This window comes from Hippocampus comes, unplaced genomic scaffold, assembly GCF_001891065.2.
Source record: "Hippocampus comes isolate QL1 unplaced genomic scaffold, H_comes_QL1_v1.1 scaffold202, whole genome shotgun sequence".
Classification (NCBI taxonomy): Eukaryota; Metazoa; Chordata; class Actinopteri; order Syngnathiformes; family Syngnathidae; genus Hippocampus; species Hippocampus comes.
Genome location: NW_017805829.1, coordinates 355210 through 371443, shown reverse-complemented (window position 1 = coordinate 371443; position 16234 = coordinate 355210). Strand labels below are relative to the sequence as shown.

Here is a 16234-nt window from a genome sequence, read left to right as displayed (position 1 = left end):
GCACACACATACAATGGCATTCTTGAGCAGCGGGCGGGGCAACAAGCATGCAGCAGCAGTGTGCCCGGTTAAATGGAGGGGAGGCGCCGAGCATTGTGCTGTGATTTATTGAAGTGAGGAACATATTCGTGGGGCTGCTTCCCCTTTGATGAGGACTTAAATGTGCAACTTCAATGGCCCCTACATAGACTCACTTCCAGGAGAGCCTCCTAATTTATGACAGACGGATGTCTTGCATCATATGTAGTCAATGTTTTGCTATAGGTATCATTCTACTTTCATGCACTCATTCTATTTTGTACAGAACTTATTGCATTCACTTGGAAAAAAATCCACAGTTTTTTATTCTCTCTCTCTCTCTCTCTCTCTCTCTCTATATATATATATATATATACATATTGAGATTATATGATTTTTTTGGTTTCTGTTATTATATATATTTTATTCTGTTCATTTTTTCCGTTTTCCAGATTTTTTTAATGACAGTAGAAGAAATATTCAGAACAAATGGAAAAAAATAATTCCATTAAAGAGAAAAAAATACTCTAAAAACCAGAAAGTAAAAAAAGACATTATACATATACATATATATATGTATATACTATTAAAATAAACAAAGCCCTTTTCCAGTGAATGCAATATGTTTCCGTAATTTTAGATATTTTATATTTTTGAAATATAAAATATGAAAACCACACATTTTGAATAATTCTGTTTAATTTCCTGACATTTGTATGACACTTATTTTATTACTGTTCAATAAATGTCTATATTTGTGGATTATTTCCTTTCCTAAAATATATTTTTCCTTGTTTAATTTTTATTTAAAGTATTATTTACCGGTACAGTATTTTACTATTTTTATTATATTTTATTACATTCATTTAAAAAATCATTTTGGAATATAAAATGTTTTTTTTTTTTTTGTATTTTGGGCACAGCTTTATATTTTATCAACTAAAATGTTTTACTTTAAAATTTTCATTGTGATTAGTACTATTAATTTTCATGTGATTTATCTGTGTATTTGTATTTTATAATAAATGCATGCTGTTCATTTATTATTTGCAGATCCATCACCAGACATCAATCATTAGGGGGGCACATGAAATGCATGGGGGGAGGGCAATTATTATTATCCTGTAAACAACTGCATGAATGCTTGCATGTGGGGCTGAAATGCAACAGAGCAAACACACATAACATTGCTTCGAACCTACTTTGCAGCATTCCCATCAAACAAACAAAATGCCATTGTTTCTTTATATATATAACGTCTGAATGCTCAAAAACTCAACACTAGCATTTTTAACACAAAAATGAATGCCAACTATGATTGTAGGAGTCTTCTGCTACACTGCTCACTGATTGAGTAAATGAGCTGTCTCCACACCAGGACAAGTGCTTGTCTTTTCTCACTCTTCTCCTGTTTTTCCTCATTCACTTCACTTCTATCTTCAAAGTTCATACTCTACTGTGGGCTGTGGGTATTTGGGGTTGGATGTGTTCATGTGGCTTTCATAAATGAAGACATAAAACAGGCAAATAAAAAACGCGTGTACTCCACATAGGTTAGGACACTTTCACTTTACAAGCTACAGTATATTCAAATACAGAGTGTAGTTAAACTTGCAAAATTTAAGCATCACTTTCGGTTTATGCTCTTATTTTGACACTGAATTGGTGCCACTTCCGGCACGTAATTTCACGACGTGACAAGAATTTAAGACTCACGACGCGGAACGTTGCACAAAACAATTAACATGTTAACAGAACGGATTATGGCCAGTTTTCCCAATGTTCTTACAGACACGTAAATGAGAATTACACAATTTACTGGCCATACTGCTAAACGAACTCGAAACAGCGCACGCACGTTAGCCCCACGCTCACTTCGGTGTCGTCACGTGAACTCGCTTTTCACGCAAGGTTTGACAAAATATGCAAATTACAACCATTTCTTTTTTTTATTTTTATTTTTAAATATTTGTTTAATTTGAACAAGTAATTTTTTTCTCCTTTTAGAATTTACATTTATAACGATCAGTAATTTTCTATTCATGTAAAGTTCGAAAATTTACATTATGTTATACATCTATTTTCAATTAACTTTCATCCATCCATCCATTTTCTAACCGCATATCCTCACGAGGGTAGCGGGCTCATTAAATTTATATTGTCAAATATATCTTTTTACTCATTGACACAGTAAAATTTGTTTTTTATTGATGAATTAAAAATGCAATTAGACATTGTGTTAATATTAAATGTTAAGTGCAACCAGTTTAAGAGAGAGAGAGAGAGAGAGAGAGAGAGAGAGAGAGAGAGAGAGAGAGAGAGAGAGAGAGAGAAAGAGAGAGAGATGCAATTGATGACAAATAACAATCACTAATCTATTGTCATAGAGAACATGCAAATGCATCGTGCGTCAAAGCCGCGTTTTTTTTGTCCCTTGTGTGGTTTGCGCTGGTATCCCTAATGTTATGACCTGCTCTTTGCAGCAGGTGTAAACATGGGAAAAGACGCCTTTTTTTCAAAAAGGACAAAGAAAAGGGGAGCTGGTGGACTATGGCGCGAAAGAGAAAAAGCGAGAGAGCGAAAGAAAAGCAAGCTTTTAATTGCGTTTGGCCTTGTGCTTCCTTCTGAGACTGATTCGATTATTTTTGCTGCGTTTTTTTCTCTTTTATTTCTGTGCTGGCCGCCAGACGCGTGGAGGGAGGGATGGAGTCCTGGGATGACGGTGTGCGCCATTTGGCCCTTTTGGCTAGCCGTAATTGAATTAGCTCACTTCTTCTTGGCCGTCGAGCACCAGCTTGTGTGCAAAAAAGAGGGGGCAAAAAAGGGCATTTCCATAATATGCTGTGCAAAGAAAAAAGGGGGAGACACAAAAAACGCACGGGGTGAGTTTACGTGATAAATGACTTACTGTTTCAAAAGTGAAAAGGTTTGCAAATGAATGACCGTGACGGTGAGTGGTGGCAGCACAGTTTCATATTTTGTGAACGATGGCAATTAAATCGTACGTTTAAATCAGTCACACACTTGATGCACTGGGGGTGAAAAGGTATTTGCTCGAGTGGCTTTTTGGGAAAAGTAAGAAAAAATGTGCTCATTTGAACGCAATTCAAGTGGAGTTGCGTGAAAAAAAGTGAAAAGGTTCGATTAGAACGACGACGTCCGTTTACTGCACGGGGGCGAAGCAAAGCAAGAATGAAAGCAATAAAGACAATTTGGAAGTCGATCGGATGACAATGGAGACATTTTCGTTCGTTTAACGACCAAAAGATGATTGGTCCTTATTAGAATGTTATTTACATCGTCTAAAATTGACTTGATGGCCATTTTATTGCGGCTATTACTACCACTACTCATTAAAATTACGAAATGGTTGGGAAACGAATAACGTCATGGGCAGTTGAAGGGAAAATCACAAATGATTGGGGGTATTTTTTTCTTTAATTTCGCCGGATTTTCATTGTATAATCTAAAAACGTGTAATGAGATTATTGAGGAACAAACGAGTCACGAAAACAAAGAAAAGCAGTGGCACCATATAGAAGATCACGGCAAGGCCTTTTTGCGACGTAAAAAGATCTCGAATAACCATACATGAAACCAACATTCTATTTGTACCTATATTGCCATGACGAAAATGTCGTTTACTTGCTTTCATTGAAAATAATATGTATTATACGAACACTTTTTCCCAACTAGCAAGCTAATTATTCATAGATCAGTTTAATTTCCTTGAAATGCGGTTATGAATATTGTAACATATGCATAGGCTAGAAAATGTGTGTGTGTGTTTTTTTAAACACAATATTTTAAACCATTACAACATCATATATCAGATGAAGCTATGGTACTGATTCATGTTTCGTTAATTAGAACATTGTAATTAGCGTACTGCACCAATAATAGGCATACATAAAATATGAAAGCCATATTTGGAATTATTATTACTTGATGACGGTGAACATTTTATGTCCAAGAAAAAGGCAAAACTGTATTGACTAAAAATTTGAAAATACAATTCATAAAAATATAAATTGCATTTACTTCACTTCGAGGTGCTCGATGGAAAAATGATAGAAAAGAAAAACTACATTATAAAAATTATTAGGAAGTTTGTAGATCACTATAAAAGTTACATAAACATTGTGCACATTTGATGTCGGAAAAAAAACAGAAAAAAAAAGAAAAACACAAAATTCTAAAAGCACACTAGTAACTCTCCGTCATGATGTTTATAAGTTCTTAAGAGGGGCTAACAGTGTATCGGCATCCATTCAATCATTAAATTGATTATTTTGTTTCATGGAATAAATCAGTTTTGAAAACGGGAAATTTGTGGCTCATTATCAACTTGATCACCCTTGTCAAAAACAACATAAAGCTGCAGTTAATGCCAAACAAAGGCAGAGACAATGTTAATAAAATACTCTGCTATATTTTAATATACAATTGGAGCAACTATACTCATAATACAATAACAGCAATAAGCAATCAGAATAATTGTAAAAAATAATAAAAGGTGCACATGGGGGGGGGGGGAGATAATATGACCCGGTTGATGACCGCTGCAGCACTCATTACAACGAGAAAAACTCAATTGTGGAAATTGGAAGTTCGTATCACAAGTCATTCAAAATGACAGAAAACAGGCTGAGTGACAACAAAATTGTACAAAAAATGTGACATTGTACATTCCTAGAGTGAATTATGTGCACAAATATTTATTGCATGGATGAGCACCGTGTAATCCACATGGGGCGGGGTGGGGGGTGGTCTACAGAGAAGAAAATCAAGACAGTGTGGCAAAAGGCTCGCAGGCTGCCTTTTAAAAGCTTGGGGCGAGCAAATTGCATCAGGGAGAATCGTCACCCAACTTTCATTATTTCTAAGTGGTGTGATCGAATTAAAGGGCAAAAGGAGGCCCGCTCTCCTTCTCTGCTTCTACTGCGGCGCTATTAAATTCTAATTACAGATGCAGGGGGATGGGATTGGGGGGGGGGATCAATGATGCTGCAGCTCGGCCGGACGACGGGCCCAATAGACTGATGACTTATTGTCATGTAAAGCAGGGAGGCGGCAGTGGCAGCGGTGGAGGAAGAAGAAGGAGGTAGGAAGGAAGGAGGCAGTGCGGCGCGCGCACGGCGCTGCTTTTGTTCGTCCGCGCGTTTCTGATGAGCTGGATATGCTCTGGAGACCTCCGGCAAGGCGGCTCTTAGGGGGCTTTTCACAAAACGCGCCTGGGCTGCTATAAAGGAGGCCACTTCTGGAGTGGCCGCCGAGCAGTCAACATCGAAAAAAAAAACCCCAAACAAACCAGAACAAAACAAAAAAAAAACCTGAAAAACCTCACACGTTCTCATCCCTTTCGCCCGCCACCATAAGACGACTTGGGGATTCTTCAGCTTTTGGGTGCATTCCCAAATGTATAAAATGGAGTATTCTTACCTCAACTCGTCCGCCTACGAGTCGTGCATGGCCGGCATGGACACGTCGAGCCTGGCGTCGGCCTACGCGGACTTCAGCTCGTGCAGCCAGGCCAGCGGCTTCCAGTACAACCCCATCCGGACCACGTTCGGGGCCACCAGCGGCTGCCCGTCGCTGGCTCCCGGATCCTGCAGCCTGGGCACGCTGAGGGACCACCAGAGCAGCCCCTACGCGGCAGGTGAGGCGCACTTTCAAGAGGCAACCCACGGCTCGCTCGGTCGGAGCCGAATTTGCGTACACAAATGAAGGAATTTATCGTGTTAGGAGCGGCTGCGTGCGTGTAATTCGGTTACGCGCGTGTCACACGCGAAAGCCTCCAACAGAATTATCCTATAAGCCGCCGTAATGTGTTTACTTTGCGATGAGACGAATAATTAGATAAGCAAAGAGCAAAACTCATTATTGGCGCCCAAATTGGGAGTTACAGTACGCGGAAGGCGACGAGTTATGACAATTTACGCACGCTTTCGGGCAGGGCGAAAGCACTCATTTCGGGACAGAATTGAAATGCATTTGCGACTAAAAGCACATATGGATGATCACTGGACACAGACTTGAACACAATTAAAATGGAATCGCGCGCAGTAAAAGTGAAATGAACACACTTTGAAGCGACGAATACGCACGGCGTTTTGGACACAAACGACTGACCTTTACATTTATGATTAAAAGATCACATTGATAATTCCACTTTTGATTCAGTTGACAACAACTGACAACTTCACGCGAGATGATTACATACGTTTTTACGCTGGTCAACTGGAAGAGGGAAACCAATCTTGGGCGTCCACTTGACACAAAACAGAACGCAATGCCACTTGTACTGCAGTTAGATTCAAGATTTCATAACATGACCCCCAAAGGATTTATTATTATTATTATAATTTTTATATTGTTTTAACGAAATGACGTCATCGTCTCCTCTTGCCGTATGCAGTGCCCTACAAGCTGTTTACGGACCACGGGGGTCTGAACGAGAAGCGCAAGCAGAGGCGCATCCGGACCACCTTCACCAGCGCGCAGCTCAAGGAGTTGGAGAGGGTCTTCGCCGAGACCCACTACCCGGACATCTACACGCGTGAAGAGCTGGCACTCAAGATAGACTTGACTGAAGCTAGAGTGCAGGTAAACAATCACCAAGTCAAGGGCAGCGAGGGGGATTCTCGCTAAGATGCGCTGCGGTTACAAAAGGGGCTCCCAAATTCTTTCCGCTCCAAACCGCAATTTGGTTCCCAAACAAGACTCAAATAAATGCACACAATGACATAATGTTGCCAAGTGGAAATTAGTTTGGTTGTTTTTTTTTTCTTTTTTCTTTGAATATCGTCACAAAATGGAATGCTTTAAGCAAGTTTTTACTTAACCGCAAAGGTGACGCACATACAGATCAGGTCGTGATTTTTCCAAGTGCGTTTTTATAAAACGACGTGTTATTTTGTTGAAGTCGATAAATAAAAACACTCACTTGAAAGACGTTAGGATATAAACGATATTATCATACATGAAAACAATGCTGATCAATACAAAGCAAATAAAGGTGCATCCCAATCATTAAGAATATCGTGTATAATGATCATCAATAATAAAAGTATATATTTTTCATACTTTCCATCTTAAAGCATGAAAAAAGTATTTCGTTTTTCAGAAGACAAGCCACACGATTGAAGCGTCTTCTGGTGTCACTATTCCAAATATTAAAGTGAAGTCACATCAAGCAGATTGAAAATGGCCTTGTGTTACTTGACTGCAGAGGGCCAGACGTTTATTAGCAGTCAGGTGTGAAAAGAGCAAAGCCCCCAATTTATTTTTACAAATGCATTTTTTAACAATATTTGAGGAACAGTTTAAACATAAGTATGTACACTAAAGTCAATTGTACATGTATTGCACACTGTCTAAAGGAGCAGGATAAAGGTATGGATACGGAAGTCACAAAATTACCCTTTTTCATTGTTATTCCGATCACCAAATAGTTACTTATATAGAGTAGCGGGCATGCATTGGCAATAGGGTGTGCACTGGAGAGAAGGAATACAGTATATTTTCTGAAAATTATTCAATGATGTAATTAATTATATGACTCACAATTTCGCCCCCCCCCCAAATGAGCATGTGCTACCTTAACTGCAGAAAAATATTCTTAACTCTTTTACAGTATATTATTCATGTATAAGACCTATAACACAAATAGGCCTGCTGTATTGACATTTTTAAAATAACTGTCGAATCGAATTTATTGTATTAAATTAACTGCATGCAGTAAAAATGGGTTATTAGCGGTCACTTAGCATGTTTATGCAAAAACAAAAAAAAAAAAAAGAAAGAAAGACCATGTTTGGGATCCTCAGTAGTCGTTTGAACTAGTCCAAACAGCATCAAATAGATATTTTAGCCTCAAAATAGGTGGTGGCCAACTAATGACGGATTTGGGGATCTTTTCAAGGTTTGGTTCCAGAACCGACGGGCCAAGTTCCGCAAGCAGGAGCGCGCAGCCGCTGCGGCTGCAGCCGCCGCCAAGTCCAATTCCGGCAAGAAATCGGACCCGCGGGACGACGACAGCAAAGATGGCAAATCCACCGACCCGGACAGCACGGGGGGCCCCAACCCGGTGCCCACCTCCAACTGCGGAGGGCCCAGCCCCACCGGCGTGCAGGTGAACGGCGGCGGCAACGGTGGACAGGAGGAGAGCGGCAAGGGCGCCGTGTCGTCCGGCATGGGGGTCGGGGTGACGTCGCCGAGCCAAGGCTGGGCCGCCGCCCCGGGGACCATCACCTCCATCCCGGACTCGCTGGGCGGGCCCTTCGCCAGCGTGCTGTCGTCCTTGCAGAGACAGAACGGAGCCAAGGCTGCTTTAGTAAAAAGCAGCATGTTCTAGGTGGTCACACACAAACTGATGGGACACTTGACAGTCAAACCTGCTTTTGTTTTGTCTCCCTCTTGTGTGGCATTTGCTCAACTAAAATACACTCTCGTGGCACATTCGGCAAACTGCAGTTTCGCTCTAAAACCAGGTGGGTGGAAAATAACCCAACTTCACAAAACAACTCAAATTGGATTGTTTTGTTTTGTACCTCCCGCCCCCCAACACACACACATTTTGGATTGTTTTGTCCACGTCTTATTTCCCCTTTTTCACCAACTGTTTTAACAGTAAAACTAACAGCACTGCATTACTTGACAGATACTATGTTTATCCTGGAACAGACCAACACGCGGCTGACTATGTGGCAGACTGCATAGTTTCACAAACACCTGCATTGCAGCGGCTGGAGTTTTGATTTGTATGGAATTCGACCAATTTTGTGAACAACAACATAGTCTTATCAAGAGCCTGCATTTTATCTGGGGTCTATTTTTCAGAGATGTGGACTGCCGAATAGCTTTATCTCCAGTTTTCATTTATCGGGACAAGATTGGATTTTGGTGACATTCCACCAATTATGTGGCTGATCGCATAATTTTATCCAGAGGTGTTTTTTTTTAATTTGGACAGCCGCATAGCTTTAATTTAAGTTTGCATTCATCTGGGCTGTTTTTTTTTTAAATAGCATTCCACCAATGCAGATGACCACATTGTTTTATCAAAATCTTGCATTTGTATCTGTGCTACTTTTGATTTTAGTACATTTTTAGGGGATTCAACAAACTATGCGACCTGCTTTCCATCTAGTGTCCATTTTTGACGAAGTGAACTGACTATGCGGACAGCCACATAATGGCACGGTATCATTCATCTGAGCCTGTTTGGATTTGAGCAGGATTCAAACGACTGTGCGGCCAACTGCAGAGTGTTATCAAGAATTTGGATTGAATCTGTTTTGATTTCTGAGGGATGAACTGACCATGCGTCTGACCGATTTTAGTTCGATTTTAGTTTTTTTTTTTGAGATTCTATTATGTGGAGAGCCGCATAGCTTTTGCCCTTTTGCATTCATCTGGATGAGTTTTGATTCAAGTTATATTGAACCAAGTATGTGGTGAGCCGCATAGCATTGTCCACGGTTTGCATCCATTTTGGCTAGTTTTGATGTGATCAGATTTTTGAATTTTGGGAGGTATCGGACTGACGATATGGCCAACCACAAATTTATGAGGAGCCTGCTTTTCTGTGGTCATTTTGCAAATGAAGGAACCCTGCGGAAAAGCGCAGTGTTTGCATTTACCTGTGCAAGGTTTGGATATTTGTGGGATTCAAACCCACTATGCAGACGACCACACGACTTGAGTTTTCAGAAAATTAACTTTTTTTTAAGTTGATATTTTCTTGCCTTTGTCCACTATAATGGGGGAAAAAGGCACAATTACAGCAAAGGTCCCCCTCTCTTTCAGCTCCCCGCCCAACCTCAGACATGAATCTATGTTTCGTGTGTCTTTCTACTGCGGTGTGTTTGTGGCTCCAATTGTATAGTGTTAATATGTATTCTTGTCTCCTAATAGTTGAATCATAGACACGTATCGTCTTCATTTTCAGTCGCATTCCCGAAGAATTTATTTTTGGTAAAAAGGGAATGCATGCAAATGTTGTATTTATTTGGATATAATTTGCATGTCGTCTCTTTTGTTTTAAATCTCCCACTTTGTTGTGAGTGTTGTTGTCTGGAAGGATATTTATATGTTGTTAGGAATTGGATGCTTATATTTAAGAAGGGAATATTTCTACGTGTGAACATAGTTTTCCAAGGCATTGAGATGTTTGTTGATGAAACAAAAAAAATAATAATTATAGCAAAAAAAAATCTAAATGGCTCGGTCATGTTTTTGTTGTCAGCTTCACTCACACAAACAACACACACGATGACAGTGGGAAAGGTCACTTTTCTGTTTCAAATGTGAAAAATTGTGATATAAAGCGATATTAATAAGGTAAACAAGTGGCAAATGTTCATTTTAACCCTTTCAGGGACAGCGATTACTACAGTGGAGTTTATCATTTTATCAGCTGACAGGGTGCATGAAAGGGTTATGGGATTGATTTTGAATAATGTAAAGAGTGTTACCTCGATTTAGAGTGCAAATTAAAAATGTTGGTGGAAGTGTTGCATAAGGAGAAACTAGAATTGGCAAAAATGTGCAAAAATTCTATTTCACAAATAAACATTTAATCTTAATCCATCTTTAGTTCACAGCTAACAGACGTGCTGAAAAGTAGATTTTTTTTTAATGAATACTGTAAATGTAACAAATCTCAATGTGAGGAAAATAAATCTCATTTTGGTTTGACAGAGGGTAGATGGCAAAACATGAATAAATATGAAACTGCCTCACTAAAGGGGTAACTAAAGTTAAGTTGTAACTGACATAATACAAATACTGCAATAATGTAAAATTTAAAAAAATATTTCAATAACTAAAATGAGACTGTCAGTGCAACATCGAAGCAACAGCTGTTATATAACACCACTTCTGCCAAACAAGCCACATTTGATCTATTTATGAAAACATTTAAAAATTCTACACCGAGTCACAAAAAAAAAAAAAACCAAGATTTAACGGAGACAAAAATGTTAATGTACGATTCATGAAACCCCCCCCCAAAAAAACGAAAAAAAAAACCCAAAACGTTTTTTAAAAGTCCTGAAAATAGTACTAAATTTAAGCATTTGGGATACAACTTACATCTCTTTTCAAACAATTCTGAAATCAAAAAAATCAAACAAAAAAAAATATAATATCAAATACATTTACCTACACATTCTCATGAGCTCTGATTTAAAAAAATAGAATACAAAAAAAAATGACAAAAAAAAAAATTAATGCAAAAACCTGCACAAAATGTGAAGAAAATGGCATGCGGTCCATTGCATTACATGAAAGCGAATACTCACTTTTGAGATTAGGAGACCCGTTTCTCATAGTTTGACCCTTCCACCAAATAAGAAATTCCTCAAAATCAAAATACAGACAGACACTGACTTTGGATGGTTTTATTTATAAACATAGTCATTGCATTGACACAGTGAATGAAAGGATACATTGAAAGGTGTTGATAATGTTCAGGTGACTATTATAATAAATACACAAGAAAGCCTCCCTGCGAAAAGAAAAAGAGAAGCGGAGGAATACTGAGAGAGGAAAATGCTCAACGACACCGGGGAGCGCAGCAACTATTGCTCAGATGTGTACTTTTTTTTTTTTTTAAACATCATCTTTTGGTTTTAGGCGTAAACGTGCAGTTATTTTTAACATCCGCAGCACAATGCCCAGCTCTCAAATAGCAAATACAGCAAAAACAAACAAAAAAAAAAGTTGGCATACGTTCAATAGACCTTTCGCTTAGAACGCTAGTTACTGTTGCTAAGGCAAAAAAAAAAAAAAAAAAAAAAAGACAAAAAACATTTCGTCTCGCAATGCTGGATGACCGCATAGCTTCATCCACATTTTGCTTTTGTCTGGGCTGCTTTTCGATTTTGCACTACTCAACCGACTGAGGCCAACTGCTTCGCTTTATCAAGCCTGCTTTTCATTTGGGCTAAGTTGAATTTTAGTCGATTCCTGAGGGATTCATCAGACGATGCAGACAGCCTCGTGGCTTCATCCAGTCTGGATTTTTCTAGCCTAGTTTTGGATTTTTGCGCTATTCAACCGACTAAAATGGACGTATTCAATCGACTATGTGGACGACCGAACAGCTTTTCTCCAGCCTAAAAAAAGAATACATTTCCATCCAAACTTCGTGTCACTCAGCTGTGCATAGAGGAAAAAAAAAGCAAAAATCAAACCAGGAAAGCGGCAGCCTCTGTGCTGCGCTGTGACTGGCTGCTCTACGTTTCCGGGGGGTGCGGTTTAAGCGAAAGGTCAATTGTCTTGCCCTGCTTATATTCCTCAAAATGGACGACAAGCGCATTCAATCACTGCAAAATCACTGCGGCGGCACAGTGGACGACTTGCAATAAAGGAGTTTGGAGGACGATGACAATTTGGCCACTTTTTCTCCTTGAAATGAAATAAAAACAATGGGGGGACAAACATTTTTTTTTGAATGTTTCTTTGCTGCATCGTCATCCTTTTTGTTCCTAAGGCACATTAAAGCAGCGAGTCCAGTTATTGCCCTTGTGAATTACATTCAAAGCGTGTGTGTCAGTGGAAGCCTTGTGGATTATTTGGATTAGAGTAACAATTTTTGGACATCATCACTCAGGTGTACAATTCATTGCTGATCCAAAATGACATTTGCCCTTGTCGAGGTCCAGTATTGCACATTGCGAAGGTGCCTTTGCATATCTCATTTCATCTGGTTTTGGCAGTGGCATAAAATGGATGCCGTTTGATGAAAAGTAGGGGGGGAAAAAATGAGATGCCTAAACCAGGTTAAATCCAATTAACGTACATGCTTTATATGGAACTGAATGGGGGTTTAAATAGATTGTGCTTCATAAAAATGCGGATACGATCGAGTGACTGTTCTTACGCCTGACACTCTGCGGTTAAAGAATAATATATTGCATACGGCATGTGATGTGATGAAATGGGGTTGCACGGGAGGACCGGGCTTGGCAGGTGATCGGGTTCAACTTGACCGGAGGCGTCACAAGGTGGTCGGCTGTCCGGCTGCTTGAGGGGAAACGAGAGAGCAGCAAACGCTCAGCAAGCGGCAACAGAGGGCGCAGGCGAGATGACGAATCGCAAGGAAATTGATCATGGCTGTGTAGATAGATGACTGCGATTGTCAGTGATTCTCAAAATGTGGAGTGGCATGCAAGCTCCCTCTAGTGGTAGACAGAAAAAAATATGGAATTAAATGTGCAAACTGTGTATCATGTTACAGTGTCTAACGTTTTTTAAAAATTTAAAACCGCGTTTTTTTTTAGACTACAGTTCAGTTATATTTCAATGTTGACAACCCCCAAAACATTTTTTTTTTTTCAGAACGGTTTGTTTCCAGTTTGTATTAAGTTTGTGCAGTCAATTTTAATTGCATCATTATGGTGGTATTTGGAAGAGCTGTTTGTTTTTGGGTACATATTGGTAAAAACAAAACAAAACAAAACAAAACAATAGGCCAATAGAAACCGAGTAACTCGGTCTCACTTTAGTAGCATAACGTTAACATTTTGGCTAATGAGCGAACAACACCACAGTGGTATTTCATTTTTGAGCGATTCAACTAACTCTGCGGATGACCACATAGCCTGATGGTTTGTGTGAGTTTGCTGTGACTACATGCGACCAGCTGCATAGCTCTAGCCAGTCCATCCGTTCATCTACAAGAGATTACTTGAAATATTTGTGGATTATTTTTAGTTATCCAACTGCCTGCACAAGCTTTATCATTAGCCTGTATTAAATCTGGGTTAGCGTTTATTTTTGAGGAATTCTACAGACTATGCGGAAGGACACATCACTTTATCAAGGGCCTGCATGTATCTGGGGTACTTAAATTTTGGGCGATTTTGCGAATGACTTTTCAATGGTCACGTGTGATGTGCAGCAACGATGAAGGTAGAGGCAACTCACAGCGGGAGCGAATGTAGCACTGGTGGCAGTTGAGGAGGCCGCTGCGGATCCGCACGTCAGTGCCCGTGGATGTGTCTCCTAATTGGCCCTTGCACACGCCGCACTCACCACAACAATCAAAATCAATATTAATGGAGCGAACCCCCGAAAATCTGCTCGCTTCATAATTGTTACCCCTCCTACTCATGCTAACCTGAGGAAAAAGGCTTCTTCACTCACCTTAAAGCAGTCGATGTGGAAGTAGAGGCTGAGGGTCTCGATGATCATGGCGGCCCCCTTACCCAGCGGCTGCCCACAGCTGGAGCACAGCTTCTTGCCGCTGACAGACCTATACCGCAATAAAAAGAGCAACAATGAGCCACGTGCCGCTTCAACATGTCTCAGGACAAAGGGAGCTCTCGAGTTTCCATCAGGTGGACGAAACCATACCACCCCCCGCCCCACCACCAAACTCATCTGATCACACCTTTAGGACAGGAATGGGCAAACATACATTAATGCACTGTATGTGTCCCAATTCTTTTGTCATTCTAAAAAGCTAATTTCTGTTCCCATGACAGCAAGCACAAATCGAGCATATCACAGTGTCGATGCGAAGCACGAAATGGCGGCGATGGGGGATACCTGTTGGGCGGTGCTTCGACGGAAGGCGGAAGGGGCTTGGGTGGGCTGCGGCCCACGTTATTAGTGATGGGCGCACTCCTGGAAAATGGGACAGATTGTTGTGGCATTCAAGCGACCAAGCTACTAAGTGCATAGCCATGCCCAGAGACCGACTTTATGTGGGTTAGTTAAGAGCAGGGGTGCCCAACTTTTTTTGACCGAAGATCTACTTTTCAAGTAGTCAACCTCCTGTGATCGACCCTTTACCGCATGTGCACGCAAACAGTCGCACGCACACATGCATGCCATGATGAAAAACAGCCATAATGGGCCCGAACATACACGAAATAGAAAAATTAAGTCGATACAAGAGTTTGTGAAGAGGAAGAGGAAATTACTGCCTGCCTTGGGCGACCTGACACAGAGGGGGCAGTGACGCAATTTTAGTAACGTGTTAAGTGGAGAAACATCACAATTGTAGCTCGCGTGTAACGTTTTAAAATGCTTCACCTGGCGCTCCAGAATCCCATTCTTTGACAATGCCGTCGGTGAATTACAGATCAAACAAACTTTGAATGTGAATAAACAAACATATCGATCTATCTATCTTTCTATCCATCCAATTATTTTCCATTCTGCTTTATCCTCACAAGGGTCTTTGGGGGCGGGGGTGCTGGAGCCTATTCCAGCCGTCTTCGGGCAGTAGGTGGGGGACACCCTGAACCGGTTGCCAGCCAATCACAGGGCACACACAGACAAACAACCATCTGCGCTCACACTCACACCGAAGGACAATTTAGAGTGTTCAATCAGCCTGCCATGCGTGTTTTTGGAATGTGGGAGGGAACCAGAGTACCTGGAGAAAACCCACGCAGGCCCGGGGGGAACATGCAAACTCCACACAGGAAGCCTGGGGCCGGGATCGAACCCACGACGTCTGCATTGTGAGGTGGTCACGCTGGAACACCAGGCCGCCCACATATATACAGTGAAACTCCTCGACAACAAAACCTTCATGGGGCAAAATACCTGCTAGTGTGAAAAAATCTTCATGCATTAACACCATTCCCACTTTCCTGCCCCCCATTCAAAGAAAAAAAAACCCTGTTGCGTTATACGAAATGTTTTTCGCTGCTCTTGCCTCGCGACGAGGTTCACCACAACGAAGTCTAATCCAACAGCGACCTCTACTGCTTCATTCGGAAACGGCAACAACAACCACCACACTGGTTTACACATGCGCAGTAGTCCAGGAAGTATTTGTTATTGTTCGTTTCAGACGCAGCAAGAACGTTGTATTGCGAAAATGGCTACAAAACGGACCTTTGGATGTCAAGCAGCTAAGACAAGAAGAGCTCTGACACTGGAAGAGAGGGTAAAAGTGATCAAAATGAAAGACGGAGGAAGTAAAATGAAAGACATCCAAGAAATTGATGTAAGTGAAAGTGAATGCTGATTGTAAATTTTGCAATTTCTTTCCCTTTTTTTCTTTCTACACTGACTATATGAAGTGTCAAATAAGTGTGTGCTCATACTTATGGACTATTGGAATAAAAATAGAGTACACATACGTTTGTGTGTGCGTGTACACATACGTTTGTTTGTGTGTGTGTGTGTGTGTGTGTGTGTGTGTGTGTGCGCGTGTGTGTGTGTGTGTGTGCGCGTGTGTGTGTGTGTG

The 16234-nt window shown here is 40.7% G+C and overlaps 2 protein-coding genes across 9 annotated transcripts in view; one reads left to right on the top strand and one right to left on the bottom strand.

The window, feature by feature from the left end:
• Positions 1-5094: 5094 nt before the first annotated feature.
• phox2bb (paired like homeobox 2Bb) lies at positions 5095-9137 on the top strand. The gene is made up of 3 exons (XM_019887400.1): positions 5095-5677; positions 6437-6624; positions 7943-9137. Exons 1-3 carry the CDS (start codon positions 5437-5439, stop codon positions 8372-8374), a joined length of 861 nt encoding a protein of 286 aa, XP_019742959.1. The 5' UTR covers positions 5095-5436; the 3' UTR covers positions 8375-9137.
• A 2271-nt stretch (positions 9138-11408) lies between these two features.
• Positions 11409-16234, bottom strand: part of LOC109526255 (LIM and calponin homology domains-containing protein 1) — a 62416-nt gene continuing 57590 nt past the window's right edge. For 5 of the 8 annotated variants that reach the window (XM_019887423.1, XM_019887427.1, XM_019887426.1 and 2 more), the window contains 4 exons: positions 14578-14655; positions 14173-14281; positions 13954-14056; positions 11409-13050 (listed from right to left, as the gene is read on the bottom strand). In XM_019887423.1, the coding sequence (XP_019742982.1) occupies positions 13025-13050; positions 13954-14056; positions 14173-14281; positions 14578-14655 (316 nt within the window). In that variant the 3' untranslated portion in view covers positions 11409-13024. Of the gene's footprint in view, positions 13206-13953; positions 14057-14172; positions 14282-14577; positions 14656-16234 lie in introns of all 8 variants that reach the window. The other 3 variants (XM_019887428.1, XM_019887424.1, XM_019887429.1) reach the window with 3 other exon arrangements.